Below are 21,795 nucleotides of genomic sequence, written 5' to 3'. Positions count from 1 at the left end.
TGGTGCACTCCTGTAAGCCCAGCTACTCGGGAGGCTGAGGCAGGAAAATCGCTTGAACCTGGGAGGCAGAGGTTGCAGTGAGCCAATAAAATAAACTGGTGAGCTTGTGTTACTAACTCATGACTTACATTCTAAAATGGAAGTTATAAGACCTTTATGTGTGTGTATACGTGTTTTTGTTTTGTTTTGTTCTGTTTTTGCTTTTTGTGTTTTTTAAATTTTTATTTCTTAAGTACAGATGGGGGTCTTAGTTTTGGGTTTCTTTGTTTTTGTTTTTTTTAAGACACAGTCTCACTCTGTCGCCCAGGCTACAGTGCAGTGGAACAATCTTGGCTCACTGCAACCTCCACCGCCCAGGTTCAAGCGATTCTCCCACCTCAGCCTCCTGAGTAGCTGGGATTACAGGCACCCGCCACTGTGCCCGACTAGTTTTTGTATTTTAGTAGAGACGAGTTTCATCATTTTGGCCATGGTTGGCCAGGCTAGTCTGGAACTCCTGACCTCAGGTGATCTGCCCACCTTGGCCTCCCAAAGTGCTGGGATTAACAGGCATGAGCTACCATGCCCAGCCGGGGTCTCTCTATGTTTACCCAGGCTGGTCTAGAACTCCTGGGCTCAAGCAATCCTCCTGCCTCGGCCTCCCAAAGTGCTAGGATTACAGATATGAGCCACCATGCCAGGCCTGTATGTGTGTTTAGATGTGTTTATGCATATGTACGTGTATTATGCAAAATATCTGACATAGTTGGCCAGAAATCCTTTAAGAAATTCTACTTATATATTTGGGTGCTCGTATAGTTGCAAATATTGTTGGGTGCAGTGGCTCACACCTATAATCCCAGCATTTTGTGAGGCCAAGGTGGGAGGATCACTAGAGACCAGGAGTTCAAGACCAGCCTGTGCAACATAGCAAGACCCCAACTCTACATGAAATTTAAAAATTAGCTGGGCATAGTGGCCTGTGCCTATAGTCCCAGCTACTCAGGAGGCTGGGGTGAGATGATCACCTGAGCCCAGGAGTCTGAGGGTACAGTGAGCTATGATTGTGCCACTGCACTCCAGCCTGGGTGACAGAGTAAGATTCCCTTTGTCTGTTAAAAAAGAAAATATATACAAGTTACTATGTGTGTGTGTGTATCTGTGTGTTTATGTATATATATATAGAGAGAGAGTAATTAATCCAGATGTCTTTTACTTCCTGTGACTTAAGTAAATCTTTAATCTTTAATAAATAAGCTGATTTTAAAACTATTGGTAAAATAGGCGGGGCTCAGTGGCTCACACCTGTAATCCCAGCACTTTGGAAGGGTGAAGTGGGTGGATCACCTGAGGTCAGGAGTTTGAGATCAGCCTGGCCAACATGAGGAAACCCTGTCTCTACTAAAAATACAAGAAAAGTAGCCAGGTGTGGAGGCAAGTGCCTGTAATCCCAGTTACTTGGGAGGCTGAGGCAGGAGAATTGTTTGAACCCGGGACGCAGAGGTTGCAGTGAGCTGAGATCGTGCCACTGCACTCCAGCCAGCGTGGCCGAGGAAAATGCTCTCTCTCTCAAATAAATAAATAAATAAATAAATAAATAAATAAAAGAAAGAAAGAAAGTATTGGTAAAATAAAAATAGAAATGTCTTCAGAATTGTCATCATACATTTTTGCTTGGGTTCACTGGTCAGACAGTTTTATATTTATCTCCACTAGATGTTTTAAGGTTTCAGGGTCTGACACACGGGTTATAAGACTATAAATCAAATTTCAAACAAAATGACCTGTGTTTGTATAATTTTTTGTTGTTGTTAGAGATAAGGTCTTGCTCTGCTGTCCAGGTAGCATGATATAACTCATTGTAACCTCGAACTCCTGGGCTCAAGTTATCCTCTGCCTCAGCCTCTTGAGTAGCTAGGACTACAGGCACATGGAACCATGCCCAGCTAATTTTTTTTTTTTTTTTTGAGACTGAGTCTGGCTCTGTCGCCCAGGCTGGAGTGCGGTGGCCGGATCTCAGCTCACTGCAAGCTCCGCCTCCCGGGTTCACGCCATTCTCCTGCCTCAGCCTCCCGAGTAGCTGGGACCACAGGCGCCCGCCACTTCACCTGGCTAGTTTTTTGTATTTTTTAGTAGAGACGGGGTTTCACCGTGTTAGCCAGGATGGTCTCGATCTCCTGACCTCGTGATCCGCCCGTCTCGGCCTCCCAAAGTGCTGGGATTACAGGCTTGAGCCACCGCGCCCGGCCTTTTTTTTTTTTTTTGGTGGAGATGGAGTCTTATTGTATTGCCCAGGTTGGTCTTGAACTACTATCCTCAAGCAATCCTCTTGCCTCCCAAAGTGTTTGGATTAGGCTAGGTATGGTGGCTTATGCCTATAATCCCAGAACTTCAAGACACTGAGGTGGGAGGTCTGCTCCAGGCCTGGAGTTTGAGACCAGCCTGGGGAACATAGCGAGACCCCATCTCTATTTAAATTAAAATGGCTGGGCATGGTGGCTCACACCTGTAGTCCCAGCACTTTCGGAGGCCGAGGCGGGTAGATCACCTGAGGTGAGGAGTTCAAGACCAGCCTGACCAACATGGCAAAACCCCATCTCTACCAAAAATACAAACATTAGCTGGGCATGGTAGCGGGTGCCTGTAATCCCAGCTACTTGGGAGGCTGAGGCAGAAGAATCACTTGAACTTGGAAGGCAGAGGTTGTAGTGAGCCGAGATCATGCCATTGTACTCCAGACTGGGCAATAGAGCAAGACTCTGTCTCAAAAATAAATAAATAAATAAATAAATAAATAAATAGACAGGCATGGTGGTGCGCACCTGTAATCCCAGCTACTTGTGAGGCTGAGGCAGGAGAATCACCTGAACCCAGGAGGCGGAGATTGCAGTGAGCTGAGATCGAGCCACTGCACTTCAGCCTGGGCAACAGAGCGAGACTCTGTCTAAAAAAACTTTTTTAAAAATTAATTAAAAGAAAAAGTGAGGCAAGGCATGGTGACTCACGCCTATAATCCCAGCACTTTGGGAGGCTGAGGCGGGTGGATCACAAGGTCAGGAGTTTGAGACCAACATAGTGAAACCGCATCTCTACTAAAAATACAGGTGATGTGCACCTGTAATCCCAGCTACTCAGGAGGCTGAGGCAGGAGAATTGCTTGAACCTGGGAGGCAGAGGTTGCAGTGAGCTGCACTCCACTGCACTCCAGCCTGGGAGACAGAGCGAGATTCCTCCTCAAAAAAAAAAAAAAAAAAAATCTGTGTCTCCTGAGTTATCAAGAAATTACTCATATGTTTAAGCTTCTTACTTAGGTGAACACCTGATTGTCACAGGCTATAAAAATGATTAACAGGGAAGTAACTTGAAATAATGACTATCCTTGCCTAATATCTCAGTTTTCATAAATAATCTAGGGAAACTGTTAAAAATAAACTATGTAATGGATAATTTCTTATAAATAAATTTTTCATGTAACTTTAAATATTCTATTATGTTCTATTAAATTAACTATTAGATATTCATTAGATGTGTGGATTATTTCCAAGTAAGAAGAAATAACTGAAACAAATTGCGGAACATAAATGTTTTTGGTTGGCTTCTTAAAATTTTTTTTTTTTTTGAGACGGAGTCTCGCTCTGTCGCCCAGGCTGGAGTGCAGTGGCGCGATCTCGGTTGACTGCAAGCTCCGCCTCCCGGGTTCACGCCATTCTCCTGCCTCAGTCTCCTGAGTAGCTGGGACTACAGGCGCCCACCAACATGCCTGGCTAATTTTTTGTATTTTTAGTAGAGACGGGGTTTCACTGTGTTAGCCAGTATGGTCTCGATCTCCTGACCTTGTGATCCGCCCGCCTCGGCCTCCCAAAGTGCTGGGATTACAGGCGTGAGCCACTGCCAACTTGGTGCGTGGGCAGGGAGCCAGTGAGCTGGGAATGCTGACTGGTCAGAGATGAAATCATGGAGAGTCGGAGCTGTCTTCTTGCAGAGTCAGTTCTGGGTGGGGGCCACAAGACCAGATGAGCCAGTTTATTGATCTGGGCGGTGCCAGCTGATCCATCAAGTGCAGGGTCTGCAAAATATCTCAAGCACTGATTTTAGGAGCAGTAGGGACGGTCAGAATCTTTTAGCCTGCAGCTGCATGACTCCTAAACCATAATTTCTAATCCAATGGCTGATGTTAGTCTAGTCCCCAGGCAAGAAGGAGGTCTGCTTTGGGAAAGGGCTGTTACTGTCTTTGTTTAAACTATAAACTACAAACTAAGTTTCTCCCAAAGTTAGTTCAGCCTACGCCCAGGAATAAACAAAGACAGCTTGGAGGTTAGAAGCAAGATGGTGTCGGTTAAGTTAGATCTCTTTCACAGTCTCAGTCCTAATTTTGCAAAGGTGGTTTCCCCCGAACTCTCCATCTCCACCTCCTCCCACCACGGCTCAAAATCACCAGGACGGGGCAGTCTGACTGATAATGTCTTTTCATTCATTTGTTTTATTTATTTTGAGATGGAGTCTCGCTCTGTTGCCCAGGCTGGAGTGGAATGGCACGATCTCGGCTCACTGCAACAGGTTCAGGCGATTCTCTTGCCTCAGCCTCCTGAGTAGCTGGGATTACAGGCACGTGCCACCACGCCTGACTAATTTTTGTATTTTTTTTTTTTTTTTTTTTTTTTTTTTGAGATGGAGTCTCAGTCTGTCCCCCAGGCTGGAGCGCAGTGGCGGGATCTCAGCTCACTGCAAGCTCCGCCTCCCGGGTTCACGCCATTCTCCGGCCTCAGCCTCCCGAGTAGCTGGGACTACAGGCGCCCGCCACCTCGCCCGGCTAGTTTTTTTTTTTGTATTTCTTAATAGAGACGGGGTTTCACCGTGTTAGCCAGGATGGTCTCGATCTCCTGACCTCGTGATCCGCCCGTCTCGGCCTCCCAAAGTGCTGGGATTACAGGCTTGAGCCACCGCGCCCGGCCTAATTTTTGTATTTTTAGTAGAGACAGGGTTTTGCCATGTTGGCCAGGCTGGTCTCAAACTCTTGACCTCAGGTGATCTGCCCACCAAAGTGCTGGGATTACAGGTATGAGCCACCTCGCCCAGCCCAGGGATTTCTAACTATTCTTCCACCACCCCGGCCGCCACATGCTGACCCACACATACATTGGTCATGCCACTTTGGTCATGTCATCTGCTTTCTTTAGGCCTTAACTTTGTCATCTGTGGATAAGTGAGTCAAACTAGAGAATCTCAGAAAGTCTCCTGGACTCCAAAGCCTGATGACATCTCGTCACACTCTGCTCTAGACTCCTCCCACCCTCAGCCCCAGGAAAGAGGGACAGACATGAGGCTAGTCAGTGTTTTGGAAACAAGCCCACGCCTGTTTTTACACCCTGGACTCCTCCCAGAGGCCTGACATTTTTGTTACCCAAGCCTCACCTCACTGATATTTTCCAACCAGAACGGGGGCTAAATGGTCTGAAGAGAGAGAGACTTATGTTAATTAAAAGTATGAGGCAGGAGCCAGTGTGGTAGCTCACACCTATAATCGCAGCACTTTGGGAGACGGAGGCAGGAGGATATCTTGAGGCCAGGAGCTTGAGACCAGCTTGGGCAACATAGCGGGAGCCCATCTCTATCAAAAAAAAAAAAAAATTAAAAAAAAAAGTGTGAAGCAAGTTGGTCAAGCAGGGGGTGCCTGTGGGGGCTGGATGGCAGGAGCAGATCTGGGGAGGCACCGTGGATAGGACAAGGCAGGATGGGGTGGGGCATCTTCCCAGGAGGAGCAGGGGGAGGCACCATGGTTCTCTAGGAATGTACGGGCTAGATTACTTGTGTCCTATTTCTTTTTCTTTCTTTTTAAGATGGAGTCTCGCTCTGTCAACCAGGCTGGAGTGTGGTGGCACGATCTCAGCTCACTGCAACCTCTGAGTCCCAGGTTCAAGTGATTCTCCCTGCCTCAGCCTCCCGAGCAGCTGGGATTACAGGTGCCCATCACCACATCCGGCTAATTTTTGTATTTTTCAGTAGAGATGGGGTTTCGCCATGTTGGCAGGCTGGTCTCGAACTCCTGACCTCAGGTGACCTGCCCACCTTGACCTCTCAAAATGCTGGGATTACAGGGGTGAGCCACTGTGCCTAGCCCCTGCGTCCTCTTTTTCAGCTTCTGGGTGAATGTTCTGGGGCCCAGGGCCTGGCTATGGGGTGACACTAAGTTCAACAGAGCCATTGCCCATTCCAGCCCCACCTTACCCCAGGAAAAGCCTCCTCACCGCAGTGACCACATCCCCTTGGGTTGCTTTGGAAACAAACACTCCCCGGGGGCAGGCGAGTTGGGGCACAGTTGCCCAGCAACAGGCGGTGCCCTCCCTTCCGCCTTCATCCGAGGCCCGGCCTCTATGTCTGAAAGGCAGACTGCCCTGCACCTTCCGAGCCTGCATCTCTTAGTCCGGCACCAGGAAGAGTGGCTCTAGGAGGGAGAGGCGCCCAGGGACTGACCCAAGGTGAGTTGAGGGGTGCAGGAGGCCCCTGCAGATGGAGGATGTGGGGGACAGAGAGAGGTGTGCAGAGACGAACAAGAGAGAGAGACAGGCCAGAGCCTGGGCAAAGCTGGGGAACCTGGGAGGGGTGCAGAGGCGCCTCCGGAGGCCTGGCCTGGCCCGGCAGCAGATTCCGCGATTCCACGGAGTCTATGAGAACAAGATCAAGTCCAAGGAGACTGGTGAGGGGCGAAGGAGCCCCAAGGGGCCAGCAGAGGTGGCCGGCGGGAGGCGGTAGGGGAGACACACACAGGGGAGCCGGTCGGAGGGGAGGTTCTTATTTCTTCACCCACCACTTCCTCTCTAGGCCTAAGCAAGACTTGAGGGGGCCGAGTGGGGAGGAAAGAGGCCCTCAAGACCTTTCTGGTCTGAGGCACCCTGGGGTCCGGGAGGGAAATGGGGCTTCTGGAAAGGCCCGGAGAGCTGGGCAAGAGGGCCTGGCTGTGCGCATAGGTAGGCAGCCTGTCCTCCTGCCCCACCTGGCTCACGCTTACCCTTTCTGGTCCCCCTTGCTCCTCTGTCTCTCCAGAATGTTCTTTTTCTTTTTTGAGAAAGGGTCTTGCTCTGTCACCCAGGCTGGAGGACAGTGGTGCAATCTGGGCTCACTGCAGCCTCGAACTCCTGGGCTCAAGTAATCCTCCCACCTCAGCTTCCTGTGTAGCTGGGACTACAGGTGTGAGCCACCATGCCCAGCTAGTTTTTAAATTATTTATAGCGATGAGGTTTCACTGTGTGTCCAGGCTGGTCTTGAACTCCTGGGCTCAAGCGATCATCCTGCCTCGGCCTCTCAAAGTGCTAGGATTCCAGGCATGAGCCCCCGAGCCCAGCCCCTCTCCCAGGCTTTCCTGGACACCTGCTGCCTCTCTCTCATCTTGGTTGTGCCCCCTCTGCCTCATTTACTTCCTCTTCTCGCCCCATGTCTCCCAGATGCCGTCGACTCCAGAGCCGCCTTCTGGGCGCATGGAGGGGCCCCCCACGTGGGAGGCAGCCCCATGGCCCTCACTGCCCTGTGGGCCCTGCATCCCCATCATGCTGGCCCTGGCCACCCTGGCTGCGCTCTTCATCCTCACCACCGCTGTGTTGGCTGAACGCCTGTTCCGCCGGGCTCTCCGCCCAGACCCCAGCCACCATGCACCCACCCTGGTGTGGCGCCCAGGAGGAGAGTTGTGGATTGAGCCCATGGGCACCCCCCGAGAGCGCTCTGAGGACTGGTACGGCTCTGCGGTCCCCCTGCTGACAGACCAGGCCCCTGAGCCTCCCACCCCGGTGGGCGTCTTGGAGGCCCGAGCAACTGCCCCACATGCCCCCTCAGCCCCAAATTCTGCTCCCAGCTCCTTGGGCCCCCAGACTCCACTGGAGGTCCCAGCCCGGAGCACCTTCTGGGGGCCCCAGCCCTGGGAGGGGAGGCCCCCCGGCACGGGCCTGGTGAGCTGGGCTGAACCCGAGCAGAGGCCAGAGGCCAGAGCCCAGTTTGGGAGCCCCCAGGCCAGGAGGCAGCGGCCACGGAGCCCGGATCCCGAGTGGGGCCTCCAGCCACGGGTCACTTTGGAGCAGATCTCAGCTTTCTGGAGGCGTGAAGGCCGGACCAGTGTGGGGTTCTGAATTCCCAGGGTTCCCCAGAGACCCCTGAGGAAGGCCCTGCCTCAGTGGGACCAGGGACCCCAGCATCCAGCATTAGGACTGAGACTGCCCCAGGGAAGATGCCCCTCCCAGGCCCCTTCCACCGGAGTCCCCCTCCCCAGGTCGGGGTGGTGGCCAGGCTGTGTGGACTAGGGGAAGCCGAGCAGTGCCTCTGCTCAGCTGCCTCGGCTGTGGTTCAGAGACCTGGGGGTGGAGCCAACACCAGGCCAGAAGCCTTCAAGATCGCATCAAGATAAAGAACCCAAGGTACCAGATAGGCAGGAAAAGGCATCGACCACCACCTCCACCTTCCCTCAGTATTTACCGAAGCCGCCAATACCAAAGAGAAAGGGTCCCGCGGTGCTGAACAGCCTCGGTGTGGCGATGACAGCTGGCAGGAGATGACAGGAATCCAGTTTCCCAGAGGCACAAATCCTGTTCTCCTTGGCCACTCACCCACTGTGAGGTCCTCTAGGAAAATACACAAAGAGAGGACCAGACCAGGCAGAGGAACATTTTGTTTCAAATGAACTGCGGCTTTGACCCCCAAAGTGCAAGGAGGAACTGTGCTGGGCCAAGCTGGAGTGGCGCTGTCTTGCTGGAGTGGGGACCTGGAATCAGAGAAAACCCACAGGCTCCCTGCCCCTCCTCCTCCATCTGCACATGCCTCAGCTTAGGACCCTCACCACTCCATGGTGAGGAACGCCATGGCCAGGGAGAACTGAGTTTCATCCAATGTGGAGAGGAGTCCCAGAGCAGGGCAGCTCCCAAACTGTGCCCTCTGATCATCGTCCCTTCCAGCTTGCTGGAGTGTCCAGAGAGACAGATTTGCCACAAGCTAGGCTTACTTATAATGCTCCACCCCATAGAAATGGGACCCCAAGTACCCGATCTTCCCTTTAGGAGAGGCAGGTGGGTGAGCAGCAGATGTAGTTTCCATTTCCCTGGAGGTCTAATTTTTCAAACTTCACTTTTTTTTTTTTTTTTTTTTTTGAGACAGAATCTCAACTCTGTCACCCAGGCTGGAGTGCAGTGATGCAATCTCAACTCACTGCAGCCTGGATCTCCTAGGCTCAAGCAATCCTCCCACCTCAACCTCTAGAATAGCTGGGACTACAGGTACATACCACCACACCCAGCTAATGTTTGGATTTTTTTGTAGAGACAGGGTCTCACCATACTTCCCGGGCAGGTTTCCAACTCCTAGGCTCAAGTGATCCAGCAGCCTTAGCCTCCCAAAACGCTAGGATTACAGGCATGAGCACTGCACCCGGCCACTTTTTTTTTTTTTTTGAAACAGGGTCTCACTCTGTTGCCCAGGCTGGAATACAGTGGCACAATCTCAGCTCACTGCAACCTTGAACTCCTGGGCTTCAGTGATCCTCCCACCTCAGTCTCCCCAATGGGTGTAACTACAGGCATGTACCACCACACCTGGCTTTTTTTTTTTTTTTTTTTTTAGAGACAGGGTCTTGCTGTGTTGCCCAGGCTGGTCTTGAATTCCTGGGCTCAAGAGAGCCACTCATCCCCAAGTCCCAGAGTGTTGGGATTACATGAGCCACCATGCCCGGCCAAACTTCAGCCTTGAATATTAGTAATTTTGCCATATTAGTTTACCACCTGTACTATTATTTGCTTTATATTTTTCTTTAAATTGGCTCATTATTCACTTATTAAAATTATTGTAACAGGACTCTTTTTTTGTATCACTTCTGTAAATGGAAAATCAGTCTCTTTTGCCATCAATAGAAGGCAAAAGATGAAAATAAATATAATGTAAACAAAATTGTTAAGATCTAAATTCTGTTCCCTGCTGGAAGCATTGACCTAAAACTCAGCTGTGTTTTTTTTGTTTGTTGTGTTGTGTTTTGTTTTGTTTTGAGATGGAGTCTCGCTCTGTTGCCCAGGCTGGGGTACAATGGCATGATCTCTGCTCACTGCAACCTCCGCCTCCCAGGTTCAATCGATTCTCCTGCCTCAGCTTCCCGAGTAGCTGGGATTACAGGCGCCTGCCACCACGCCCGGCTAATGTTTGTATTTTTAGTAGAGACAGGGTTTCACCATGCTGACCAGGCTGGTCTCGAACTCCCGACCTCAGGTGATCTGCCTGCCTCAGCCTCCCAAAGTGTGGGAATTACAGGCATGAGCCACCGCGCCCGGCACTGCTCTTTGTTAACAAGAAAAGGGAATGATGATCTGCAAATCAGGAAGTGTTAGATACTCTAGCACCACACTGAGACCTTCTGGAAGTGCCGAGGGAGACAGACAGCCCCGCACAGGGGGCGGGATGCTGTATTGTTTAATGCTGGCCAGGAAGTTCACCCATAGCCAGGAAACACTCGCTTCTTCCTGCACAGCGGGCTAAGGAGCGCTTGGAGCCTCTCATCCAATCCCTTGACCTCCTCTCTGATTTTTGGGATGTTGGAAGTTGATGAAGCAGCCAGAAGCCCCAGGCAGAGGGACTGAAAGCCTAGTCCAGCCTCTTCCCCCAGGTGTACTCACTGGCCAGCATCCTAAGCACTGTTTCTGAGCTGGGCACTGGGAGGGGAGGAATCAGACCTGGGCCCTGCCCTCAAGGAGCTCACAGTCTCTAGCAGCAGAGTGGGGGACAAAGGTAGGGGTGAGCTAAGATATGGACACAAAACTGACACCAGGTAGAGACCAGGGCCCTGTCCCATCTCTATCACTCATGAGCTGGGTAACAACATCCCTTATCATCACCATCAGCTGACAGCACTGGGTTGTAGGGACTCTGCCCACGAGGAGTGAAGAGACCTCAGAGAAACAGAAGATAGAGGCAGGAGTTCAGAGGTTAGATGCTTCCATGCTATGGGCTCCGGAAAGGCACTGCAGTGTGGAAGAAATACAGGGACAAGGCCCCGGTTCATGATCTGGCTCCATCACTTTATTCACTTAGAGACTTCAGAAACGAGAGTTTTGTATTATGGGGCCTCATGTGCTTTTTTCATGTACAAAAAGAGAGCTGAAAGTTGAACAAGATGTTCTATTGGGACTTTTCTAGCTGTGACATTTGAGGATGAGTGAAGGGGGCCAGCCCCTCCATACCTGTGGGTATTTCTCATCAGGTGGGATAAGAGACTGAGAAAAGAAATAAGACACAGAGACAAAGTATAGAGAGAGAACATTGGGCCCAGGGGACCGGTGCTCAGCATACGGAGGACCCGCGCCGGCACTGGTCTCTGAGTTCCCTTAGTATTTATTGATCACTATCTCTACTATCTCGGTGAGGGGGATATGGCAGGACTCTAGGGTAATGGTGGGGAGAGGGTCAGCAGGAAAACACGTGAGCAAAGGCCTCTGTGCCATAAACAAGTTTAAGGAAAGGTGCTGTGCCTTGATTTGCACATAGGCCAGATTTACGTTTGACTTTACACAAACATCTCAGTGCAGTAAAAAGCAGTATTGCCGCCAGCATGTCTCACCTCCAGCCATAAGGCGGCTTTCTCCTATCTCAGTAAATAGAATGTACAATCGGGTCTTACATGGAGACATTCCATTCCCAGGAACGAGCAGGAGACAGATGCCTTCCTCTTATCTCAACTGCAAAGAGGCCTTCCTCTTTCACTAATTCTCCTCAGCACAGACCCTTTACAGGTGTCAGGCTGGGGGACAATCAGATCTTTCCCTTCCCACGAGGCCATATCTCAGGCTGCCTCAGTAGGGAGAAACCTTGGACAATACCCAGGCTTTCTTGGGCAGAGGTCCCTGTGGCCTTCCGCAGTGCATTGTGTCCTTGGGTACTTGAGACAGGAGAATGGCAATGATTTTTACCAAGCATACTGCCTGCAAACACATTTTTAACAAAGCATGTCCTGCACAGCCCTAAATCCCTTAAACCTCGAGTCAACACAGCACATGTTTCTGTGAGCACAGGGTTGGGGCTAGGGCTACAGATTAACAGCATCTCAAGGCAGAAGAATTTTTCCTAGTACAGAACAAAATGGAGTTTCTTATGTCTTCTTCTTTCTACATAGACACAGTAACAGTCTGATCTCTCTTTCCCCCACAATGAGTAAAATGAAAGATGGTTGGATGGATGGATGGATGGATAAATAAATTAATGGATGGATGACTAGATAGATGGATGAATAGATGGATGGATGGATGAATAAATGGATGGATGGATGGATGGATAAATAGATGGATGAATGGATGGATGGGTGGATGGATGGATAAATGGATGGATGGATGAGTGGATGGATAGATAATGGATGCATCAATACATGGATTTGTGCATGAGATCTTCCTGAGGCAGATTCTAACTTGCTCTCTGCAGAGTCATCTTTATATTTCCAGACCCAGAACATGGTCTAAAACATAATAGGAGCCTAATGAACGGGGAATGAATAAGTTCATAGATTAACAGATGCATTCGTTTTACTCTTTCTTCTTTTTATTTTAAACCTCTCCTGTCACTTTTTTTAGACGTATCATTGACCAGAATCCCACTTATTTTTAACATCATCTTATTTCTTTCTCATATTGATGCCTTCTTTTATATCTTTAGAAATTTAAACTACACTTGCTGTATGGTTCTTTACCAAATAATGCTATTCTCTGGAGTTTTGGAATCGGAGCTAATCCTGCTATATGCTGTGTCTGCTTACTGTCATTCATGAAGATTGTTTCCTCTTATGTTTTGTAATTTTGAGCTGTGAATTCAGCTTCAGCAGGGCGTTATCAGTGGGAACGCACATGCCCGCCAAGGTTCGAAGAGGTTTCATATCTGCTTCTGCCAAGAGCTCTTCATGGGAGTTACCAACCGTGGACTGCATTATTCTTCTTATTATTATGTATTTTTTAATTTTTTTGAGACAGAGTCTCGCTCTATTGCTTAGGCTGGAGTGCAGTGGTATAATCTCAGCTCTCTGCAACCTCTATCTCCCAGGGTCAATCAATTCTCCTGCCTCAGTCTCTTGAGTAGCTGGGATTACAGGTGCCCGCCAACATGCCCAGCTAATTTTTGTATTTTTAGTAGATATGTAGTTTCACCATATTGGCCAGGCTGGTCTTGAACTCCTGACCTCAGGTGACCCACCCGCCTCAGCCTCCCAAAGTGCTAGGATTATAGGCATGAGCCACCGCACCTGGCCTGGACTATATTATTTGTTGACATTTGGGCTTCCCAGACCATGCAGATGATGTAAACTTGAACCCCAAATCCAAGTGAGGCCAAGCCTTTGGTTATGAATTCTCAAAAGAGACTGTTTATTGTCACCAAATCTCAGAGTGAAACAGACAAGGTCCTTTTATGCTTCCTGAACTGGAGGCAGATTTTTTTCCTAGTTTACTCTTTCATCAAGGATGTCACCCCTGCCGGGCGCGGTGGCTCACACCTGTAATCCCAGCACTTTGGGAGGCCGAGACGGGTGGATCACGAGGTCAGGAGATCGAGACCATCCTGGCTAACACGGTGAAACCCCGTCTCTACTAAAAAATACAAAAAACTAGCCGGGTGAGTTGGCGGGCGCCTGTAGTCCCAGCTACTCGGGAGGCTGAGGCAGGAGAATGGCGGGAACCCGGGAGGCGGAGCTTGCAGTGAGCTGAGATCCGGCCACTGCACTCCAGCCCGGGCGACAGAGCGAGACTCCGTCTCAAAAAAAAAAAAAAAAAAAAAAAAGGATGTCACCCCTTAAGGGTACAAGGTTTCTATTAGTGTCTATGTTTTCAGTTCCCCAGACAAGGCCTCATCTCCAATCTCTAGGTAGGTGTAAAGCCCTAGGCCCTTCAATGCCAAGATCACAGCCACCCAGCAGCTTTCACAGCTCTAGTGTTTGATTTCCTCTTCATGCCTCATGGGGATTTCCCTTTCTTTCTTGCAACTAAGCTGCACATTTTAAAGGATGTTTGTTTGGTTTTATGCAGCGCTTCTAGATGCATAGTGTTGAGGACATGCTTGTCAGGTTATTCCATTCACAATATCACCGAAAAGGCTATTTCCCCATATAAGTAAGTTTACATCTCTCCCACCTTAAAACAACCAGCCAACCAACAACTCTTTTTTTTTTTTTTTTCAGAGATGGGGTCTCACGCTGTCACCCAGCCTGGAGTGCAGTGGTATAGTCATGGCTCACTGCAGCCTCAACCTCCTAGGCTCAAGCCATCTTTGCCTTGGCCTCCGAAGTACCTGGTTACAGGTACATGCCACCAGATCCAGCTGGTATTTTGACTTTTGTAGGCATAGGGTCTCACTATGTTGCCTAGCCTCAAGTGATCCTCCCTCCTCGTCCTCCCAAAGTGCTGGGATTACAGGGGTGAGCCACCGTGTCCAGCTCCAACAACTCATTCCCTACCCCTCACACACAGCAGGACCTCTCACCTCCTTCACAGCCAAATGTCTGGGAAGAGCCATCTGTCCCAGCAGTCTACACTTTCTCATCTTCCCCTCTCTCTGCAACTGGTTGTAGGCTTCCGTGGGCTTCCAGCACTCTACAGAAATGACTGCCATTAAAATCATGACCTCCTATTTTAATCAAAGGACACTTTCAAGCCTCCTGCAGACAGCATTGGACGCTTCTGGAAACGTTCTCTCCCCATGGCTCTGTGGCTTTACACACACCTGCTTTCCCTCCCCGCTCCCCAGCCGTCCTCCCTGACTCTCTTTGCTGGCAGCCTGCCTTCTCAGAGGTCAGTCCTGGGCTGCTTCTCCCCTCCCTCTGCACTCCTTCTGGGAAATTTCAACCAGGCCCAAGGCTCCAATTGCTATCTCTCTTTTTTTTTTTTTTTGAGATGGAGTTCACTCTTGCTGCCAAAGCTGGAGCACAATGGCATGATCTCAGCTCACTGAAACCTCCGCCTCCTGGGCTCAAGCAATTCTCCTGCCTCAGCCTCCCAAATATCTGGGGTTACAGGTGCACATCACTATATCCAGCTTTTTTTTTTTTTTTTTTTTTGAGATGGAGTCTCCCTCTTGTCGCCCGAGCTGGTGTGCAATGGCATGATCTCAGCTCATTGCAACCTCCACCTCCCAGGTTTGAGCAATTTTCCTGCCTCAGCCTCCAAAGTAGCTGGGATTACAGGTGTCCACCACCATGCCTGTGTTATTTTTATATTTTTAGTAGAGACGGGGTTTCACCATGTTGGCCAGATTGGTCTTGAACTCTGGACCTCAGGTGATCCGCCCGCCTCGTCCTTCCAAAGTGCTGGGATTTCAGGCGTGAGCCACCGCGCCCAGCCTAATTTTGTATTTTTTTTTTTTTTTTGAGACGGAGTCTTGCTCTGTCGCCCAGGCTGGAGTGCTGTGGCCGGATCTCAGCTCACTGCAAGCTCCGCCTCCCGGGTTCCCGCCATTCTCCTGCCTCAGCCTCCCGAGTAGCTGGGACTACAGGCGCCCGCCACCTCGCCTGGCTAGTTTTTTGTATTTTTTAGTAGAGACGGGGTTTCACCGTGTTAGCCAGGATGGTCTCGATCTCCTGACCTCGTGATCCGCCCGTCTCGGCCTCCCAAAGTGCTGGGATTACAGGCTTGAGCCACCGCGCCCGGCCTAATTTTGTATTTTTTAAACTAGAGATGGGGTTGCACCGTGTTGGTCAGGCTGGTCTCGAACTCCTGACCTCAAGTGATCCACCCACCTCAGCCTCCCAAAGTGCTGGGATTACAGGCGTGAGCCACTGCACCTGGCCCCAGTTGCTATCTCATACCCTGATGATCCCCATGTCTCCATCTCCAACGGTGGCAGATGTGCTCCTCCTAGATCTATTCTCCCATTATTTTAAAGGAACAGCACTGCCTCTGATATGGTTTGGCTGTGTCCCCACCCAAATCTCATCTTGAATTGTAGTTCCTGTAATCCCCACGTGTTGTAGGAGGCAATTGAATCATGGGGGCGGTTACCTCCATGCTGTTCTCGTGATAGTGAGAGTTGTCACAAGATCTGATGGCTTTATAAGGGGCTTTTCCCCCTTTTGCTCAGCACTTTTCCTTGCTGCCGCCATGTGAAGAAGGATGTATTTGCTTCCCCTTCTGCCATGACTGTGTAAGTTCCCTGATGCCTCCCCAGCCATACTTAATTGTGAGTCAATTAAACCTCTTTCCTTTATGAATTACACAGTCTCGGGTATGTCTTTACGAATAGCATCAGAATAGACTAATACAACCTCTTCTTTGTTTCTTTCTTTTTTGAGACAGAGTCTTGCTCTGTTGCCGAGACGAGCGCGGTGGTGCAATCACAGCTCACTGCAGCCTCCACCTCCTCAGGTTCAGGTAATCCTCCCGTGTCAGCCTTCCAAGTAGCTGGGACTACAGACATGTGCCACAACACCTGGCTAATTTTTGTATTTCTTGTAGAGATGGGGTCCCACTATGTTGGCCAGGCTGGTGTTGAGCTCCTGGGCTCAAGTGATCCACCTGCCTCAGCCTCCCAAAGTGCTGGGATTCCAGCTGTGTGCCATGCACAGTGCCAGCACCATTATTTTTAACTGGGCTTGTGGCCACCCAGAGGAAAAGCTGCATTTCCCAGACCCCCTTGTGGCTAAGGGCATCTATGTGACTGGTTCTGGCCCCTCTTCCCCACTCCTCTTTCTGTCTCCTGCTATTTAGAATCCAGACATGATGGTGAGATATCGTGGACAAGGGCAACATCCCAGGGTTGGCTGAGCCAGGAGATGGAAGGAGCCTGAATCCCTGTGGCCAGCACAGCAGCCCTGAACTGCCTGCCTCAGGGTAATTACACAACAGAGAACTAACGCTTTCTTTTGTATAAATCACTGTCGTCCGGGGTCTCTGTAACATAAACCCACACCTACATCTTAACCTATGTCTGTCTCCTGACTTCAAACCCTATCTCTCTAACAGCCGCCTCAATATCCCCCTGTGAAGACCTCAAAATTATCTTAGGATGCGTGACCACCCCCACCAAGCCTGATCCTCTCCTTTCTCCTCGGCTCCTTTCTGCCCCCTGTCAGCACCTCCAAATACCCCTGACTTCTGCCTGCTTCTCCTTATGCTTACTTCTTCCATCCTGGTTCTGCTCCACTCATTGCTCCTAAAGTACACTTAAATGGTCCCTGTCTCCATTTTCCACATTGCACCTGGAGTAAGCCTCAAAAAAAACGCTTAGAAGGCTCAGATGTGTGGCTTGCACCTGTAATCCCAGATACTTGGGAGGCTGAGGTGGGAGGATTGCTTGAGGCCAGGAGTTCGAGACCAGCCTAGGCAACGTAGCGAGACCTGGTCTCTACAAAAAATTTATATTTATTTATTTTATTTATTTTAATTTTTATTTTTTGAGACAGAGTCTTGGTCTGTCACCCAGGCTGGAGTGCAGTGGTGCAATCTTGGCTCACTGCAGCCTCCACATCCCGAGTTCAAGTGATTCTCCTGCCTCAGCCTCCCAAATAGCTGGAATTACAGGTGTGCACTAGCACACCCAGCAAATTTTTGTATTTTTAGTACAGACAGGGTTTCTCCATGTTGGCCAGGCTGGTCTCCAACTCCTGACCTCAGGTGATCCACCCGTCTAGGCCTCCCAAAATGCTGGGATTACAGGTATGAGCCCCACATCTGGTCAGGTCTATACAAAAAAAAATTAAAAATAAATTAGCCAAGCATGATGGCTCATGCCTGTAATTCCAGGAGGCTGAAGAGGAGGATCCCTTGAGGTCAGGAGTTCAAGGCTACACTGAGCTATGATCATACCACTACACTCCAGTGTGGGTGACAGAGAACTCATCGCTAAAGAAAAGAAAAATACTTAAAAGATTTTCCAGCTCCTGATCATTTCAACAAACACTCTCTTTCTTTTGGAACATCCATCTTCCTCCCTCCCACTACTTTGTCTTGGCTAATTCTTACTCTTTAGGTCTCAACCTAGCTGTCACTTTCTAGGGCTGTCTTCCTCATAGTCAAAACTAGTAGAAAATGAGGCTATCTGTAAAGTCTAATGTGGACCCTGTGTCATTATGAATGCCCTAGGCTGCAAATAGCAGAACAATGACTAACGCAATGAAGTCGTAAAGTGTGGAGAGCTGATACATGGAGCATGGTGGAATGGTGGGTTGGAAAAAGTTTAGGGGCCAGGCACAGAGGCTCATAGCCTGTAAGCTCAGCACTTTGGAAAGCCGAGGCAGGAGGATCACTTGAGACCAGGAGTTCGAGACCAACCTGGACAACATGGCAAAACCCCATCTCTAAAAAAAGAAAAAAAACAAAAATTAGCCAGGCATGATGGCGTGCACCTGTAGTCCCAGCCACTCAGGAGGCTGAGGTGGAAGGAACACTTGAGGCTGGGGGGTCAAGGATGCAGTAAGCTGTGATCACATTATCACACTATTTCACTGCAGCCTGGGTAACAGAGAGAGATCCTGTATGGAAAAAAAAAAAAAAAAGGCAGGGCATAATCCCAGCACTTTGGGAGTCCCAGGTGGGTGGATCACTTTGGTTTCCTTTGTTGTTGTTGTTTTGAGACAGAGTGTCGCTCTGTCGCCCAGGCTGGAGTGCATAACTGTAAGTTTCCTGAGGCCTCCCTGGAAGCTGAGCAGATGCTTCCTTTACAACCTGCAGAACCGTGAGCCAATTAAACCTCTTTTCTTTATAAATTACCCAGTCACAGGTATTTCTTTATAGCAGTGTGAGAATGGACTAATGCAGTGTGCAACCCACACACATCTGACGTCAGAAGCAGGCTGTGAGAGTTTCAGGAGAAACTGAGCTTGTCGTTTGTACTCATTTATTTTAGAAACCAAACTTGAAACTGAAAAATCTAAAACACGACTTAGTGACATAATAAATTATGAAAATATTCTATCATAAAAACAAATGTGGGGCCGGGTGCGGTGGCTCACGCCTGTAATCCCAGCACTTTGGGAGGCCGAGGCAAGTAGATCACCTGAGGTCAGGAGTTTAAGACCAACCTGGCCAACATGGTGAAACCCCATCTCTACTAAAAATACAAAAAATTAGCCGGGCATGGTGGGGCACACCTATAATCCCAGCTACTCAGGAGGCTGAGGCAGGAGAATCACTTCAACTGGGCAGGCGGAGGTTGCAGTGAGCCAAGATCGCACCATTGTACTCCAGCTTGGGCAACAAGAGTGAAATTCTGTCTCAAAACAAAACAAAACAAAAACAAATGTGGGCATTTTAAGTAAAATGAGAATACTCCTTTTGATTTGATGTTAGCCAAATATTTGGTGAGTTTTATGACTTCCCTTTCTCTGCCTACCTCCAACCCAGCTATTGGGTGTTTCCCTGTTGAACAATGTTAGCACTTCACTAAAGACTGCTTCCTGGATGTGAGGGCGATCTGGCTGCAACATCTGTTACCCCATTGATCGCCAGGGTTGATTCAGCTGACCTGGCTGGCTAGGTGGGTGTCCCCTTCCTCCCTCACCGCTCCATGTGCAACCTCCCGAAGCTGTGTGCTCAGTCGAAGAGGACAACCATCCCCGATAGACGAGGACCAGTCTTCTGTCAAGGGCATACAAGTAGCTATGCTCCCCTGCTAGACCCTCCCAACAAGCTCTCGAGACTGCTGTCTGTCAATCTGTATCCGGAGTTGGAAAAAAGAAAGAAAAAAAAGAACTTGTCCCAGAGTGTTCCTTACCAAGTTATAAATTAGTTGTAATTTGGAAAGGGAACATTCTGTGGTAGATACTGATGGAAAATTCAAAGATCAAAATAATAAAGGATGTGTTTTCTGAGAAAACTTGCACTCACATTGTAGTTTTACTTTTGTCTTTGTTTCTGTTTTGAGACAGGATCTTGCTCTGTCGCCCAGGCTGGAGTGCAGTGGTGCGATCTTGGCTCACTGCAGCCTTGACCTCGTGTGCTCAAGCAATTCTTCCATCTCAGCTGGGGCCACAGGTGCACGCCACCATGCCCCAATAATTTTTAATTTTTTGTAGAGATGAGTGTCTCACTATGTCACACAGGTTGGTCTTGAACTCCTGGGATCAAGCGATCCTCCAATCTCAGCTGCACAAACTACTGGGATTACACGCCTGGCCCAGAACAAATTAAAAACTAAATATATATAAATCTCTCTCTCTCTCTCTATATATATATATATAAATCTATCTACCTATAAAAGCCAAACAAGACAAGCCTGGGCCACATGTGGCTACATGTGGCTCATGATCTGTCAGCTGGAGGTGTCTTTCTTTTTTTGAGACGGAGTCTTGCTCTGTTACCCAGGCTGGAGTGCAGTGGCGCAATCTCGGCTAACTGCAACCTCCACCTCCCAGGTTCAAGCGATTCTCCTACCTCAGCCTCCTGAGTAGCTGGGATTACAAGTGCTCACCACCTTGCCTGGCTAATTTTTGTATTTTTATGTGTATTTTTATTTTTTTATATTTCATTTATTTATTTATTTTTTTGAGACTGAGTCTCGCTCTGTCGCCCAGGCTGGAGTGCAGTGGCACAATCTCGGCTCACTGCAAGCTCCGCCTGCCACCACGCCTGGCTAATTTTTTTGTATTTTTAGTAGAGATGGGGTTTCACCGTGTTAGCCAAGATGGTCTCGATCTCCTGACCTCACGATCCGCCCACCTCGGCCTCCCAAAGTGCTGGGATTACAGGTGTGAGCTACCGCGCCCGGCCTATTTTATTCATTTATTTATTTATTTTGAGATGGAGTCTCGCTCTGTTGCCCAGGCTGGAGTGCAGTGGTGTGATCTTGGCTCACTGCAACCTCCACCTCTTGGGTTCAAGTGATTCTCCTGCCTCAGCCTCCTGAGTAGCTGGGACTACAGGCGTGTGCCACCATGCCTGGCCAACTTTTTGTATTTTTAGTAGAGATGAGGTTTCACCGTGTTAGCCAGGCTGGTCTCAAACTCTTGACCTCCTGATCCACCCACCTCAGCCTCCCAAAGTACTGGGATTACAGGCATGAGCCACCGCACCCGGCCTGTTGGAGATGTCTTCTAAACACAACTGGGGGCAGTCATGGCGTTCAAGACCAACCTGGGCAACATGATGAAACCCCTTCTCTACAAAAAAATACAAAAATTAGCTGGGTGTGGTGGCAGGCGCCTGTAATCCCAGCTGCTTGGGAGGCTGAGGCATGAGAATCGTTTGAACCTGGGAGGCAGAGGTTGCCTTCCAGCCTGGGCAACACAGCAAGACTCCGTCTCAAAAAAATAAATAAAATAAAATAAATAAACACAATTGAACAAGCTCCCTTGGAAGTTTCCCAAAGTGGCTGTGGAGGGACCCTCCTTATCTTGGCCTTTGGTGGTGACAGCTGGGGAGCCTGTACTCAGATGGCTTTAAATCAGGGTGTCTCCAACCTACGTGCTATTAACATGTTGGGACAGCTGATTCTCAATCGTAAGAGGCTCTCTTGCATGTCCCAGGATACTTAGTAGCATTTCTGGCCTCCACCCACTAGGTGTCAGAAGAATCCCCCTAGCTGCCATAACCAAAAATATCTCCCGACATTCCCAAATGTCCCCCGGGGCCGGGAGGAGAAAGGAACAAAACCCACCTATCTGAACGAAGCATTTTAACCAATTAACAGACCTGCCCATGGAGCTTGCAGCCAGTTCGGGAACAGGCCTCCTGGGGAACCAGACCCGCCCGGCTGCCAGGGAGATCCACTTGGGTCTCCTCTTCATTTCAGTGCCACCAGAGAGGAGTAAGATTAATAGCAGATGGTTGGGTGCAGTGGCTTACACCTGTAATGCCCGCACTTTGGGAGGCTGAGGTGGGCGGATCACCTGAGGTC

The 21,795-nt window shown here is 49.4% G+C and overlaps 1 protein-coding gene and 1 long non-coding RNA gene across 3 annotated transcripts; both read left to right on the top strand.

Annotated features, from left to right (window-relative positions):
• Window positions 1-6,058: 6,058 nt before the first annotated feature.
• On the top strand, window positions 6,059-9,897 carry C18H16orf54 (chromosome 18 C16orf54 homolog). Its single transcript, XM_003918683.5, has 2 exons — window positions 6,059-6,455; window positions 7,419-9,897. The coding sequence occupies exon 2, from the start codon at window positions 7,419-7,421 to the stop codon at window positions 8,091-8,093; it is 675 nt and encodes a 224-aa protein (XP_003918732.2). The 5' UTR covers window positions 6,059-6,455; the 3' UTR covers window positions 8,094-9,897.
• Window positions 9,898-16,282: 6,385 nt separating this feature from the next.
• On the top strand, window positions 16,283-19,768 carry LOC108584006. 2 transcript variants are annotated; one of them, XR_001898860.3, is made up of 3 exons: window positions 16,283-16,334; window positions 16,671-16,793; window positions 19,305-19,768. It is a non-coding gene; the product is annotated as an uncharacterized LOC108584006 (long non-coding RNA). The 2 variants fall into 2 exon arrangements; XR_004179814.1 differs by lacking the exon at window positions 16,283-16,334 and having other exon boundaries at window positions 16,413-16,793.
• The last annotated feature ends 2,027 nt before the right edge of the window (window positions 19,769-21,795 follow it).

The sequence above is a fragment of the Papio anubis genome, chromosome 18, assembly GCF_008728515.1.
Source record: "Papio anubis isolate 15944 chromosome 18, Panubis1.0, whole genome shotgun sequence".
NCBI lineage: Eukaryota > Metazoa > Chordata > Mammalia > Primates > Cercopithecidae > Papio > Papio anubis.
The sequence above is the reverse complement of the archived record's forward strand: the minus strand, read 5'-3'. Positions and strand labels throughout refer to the sequence as shown.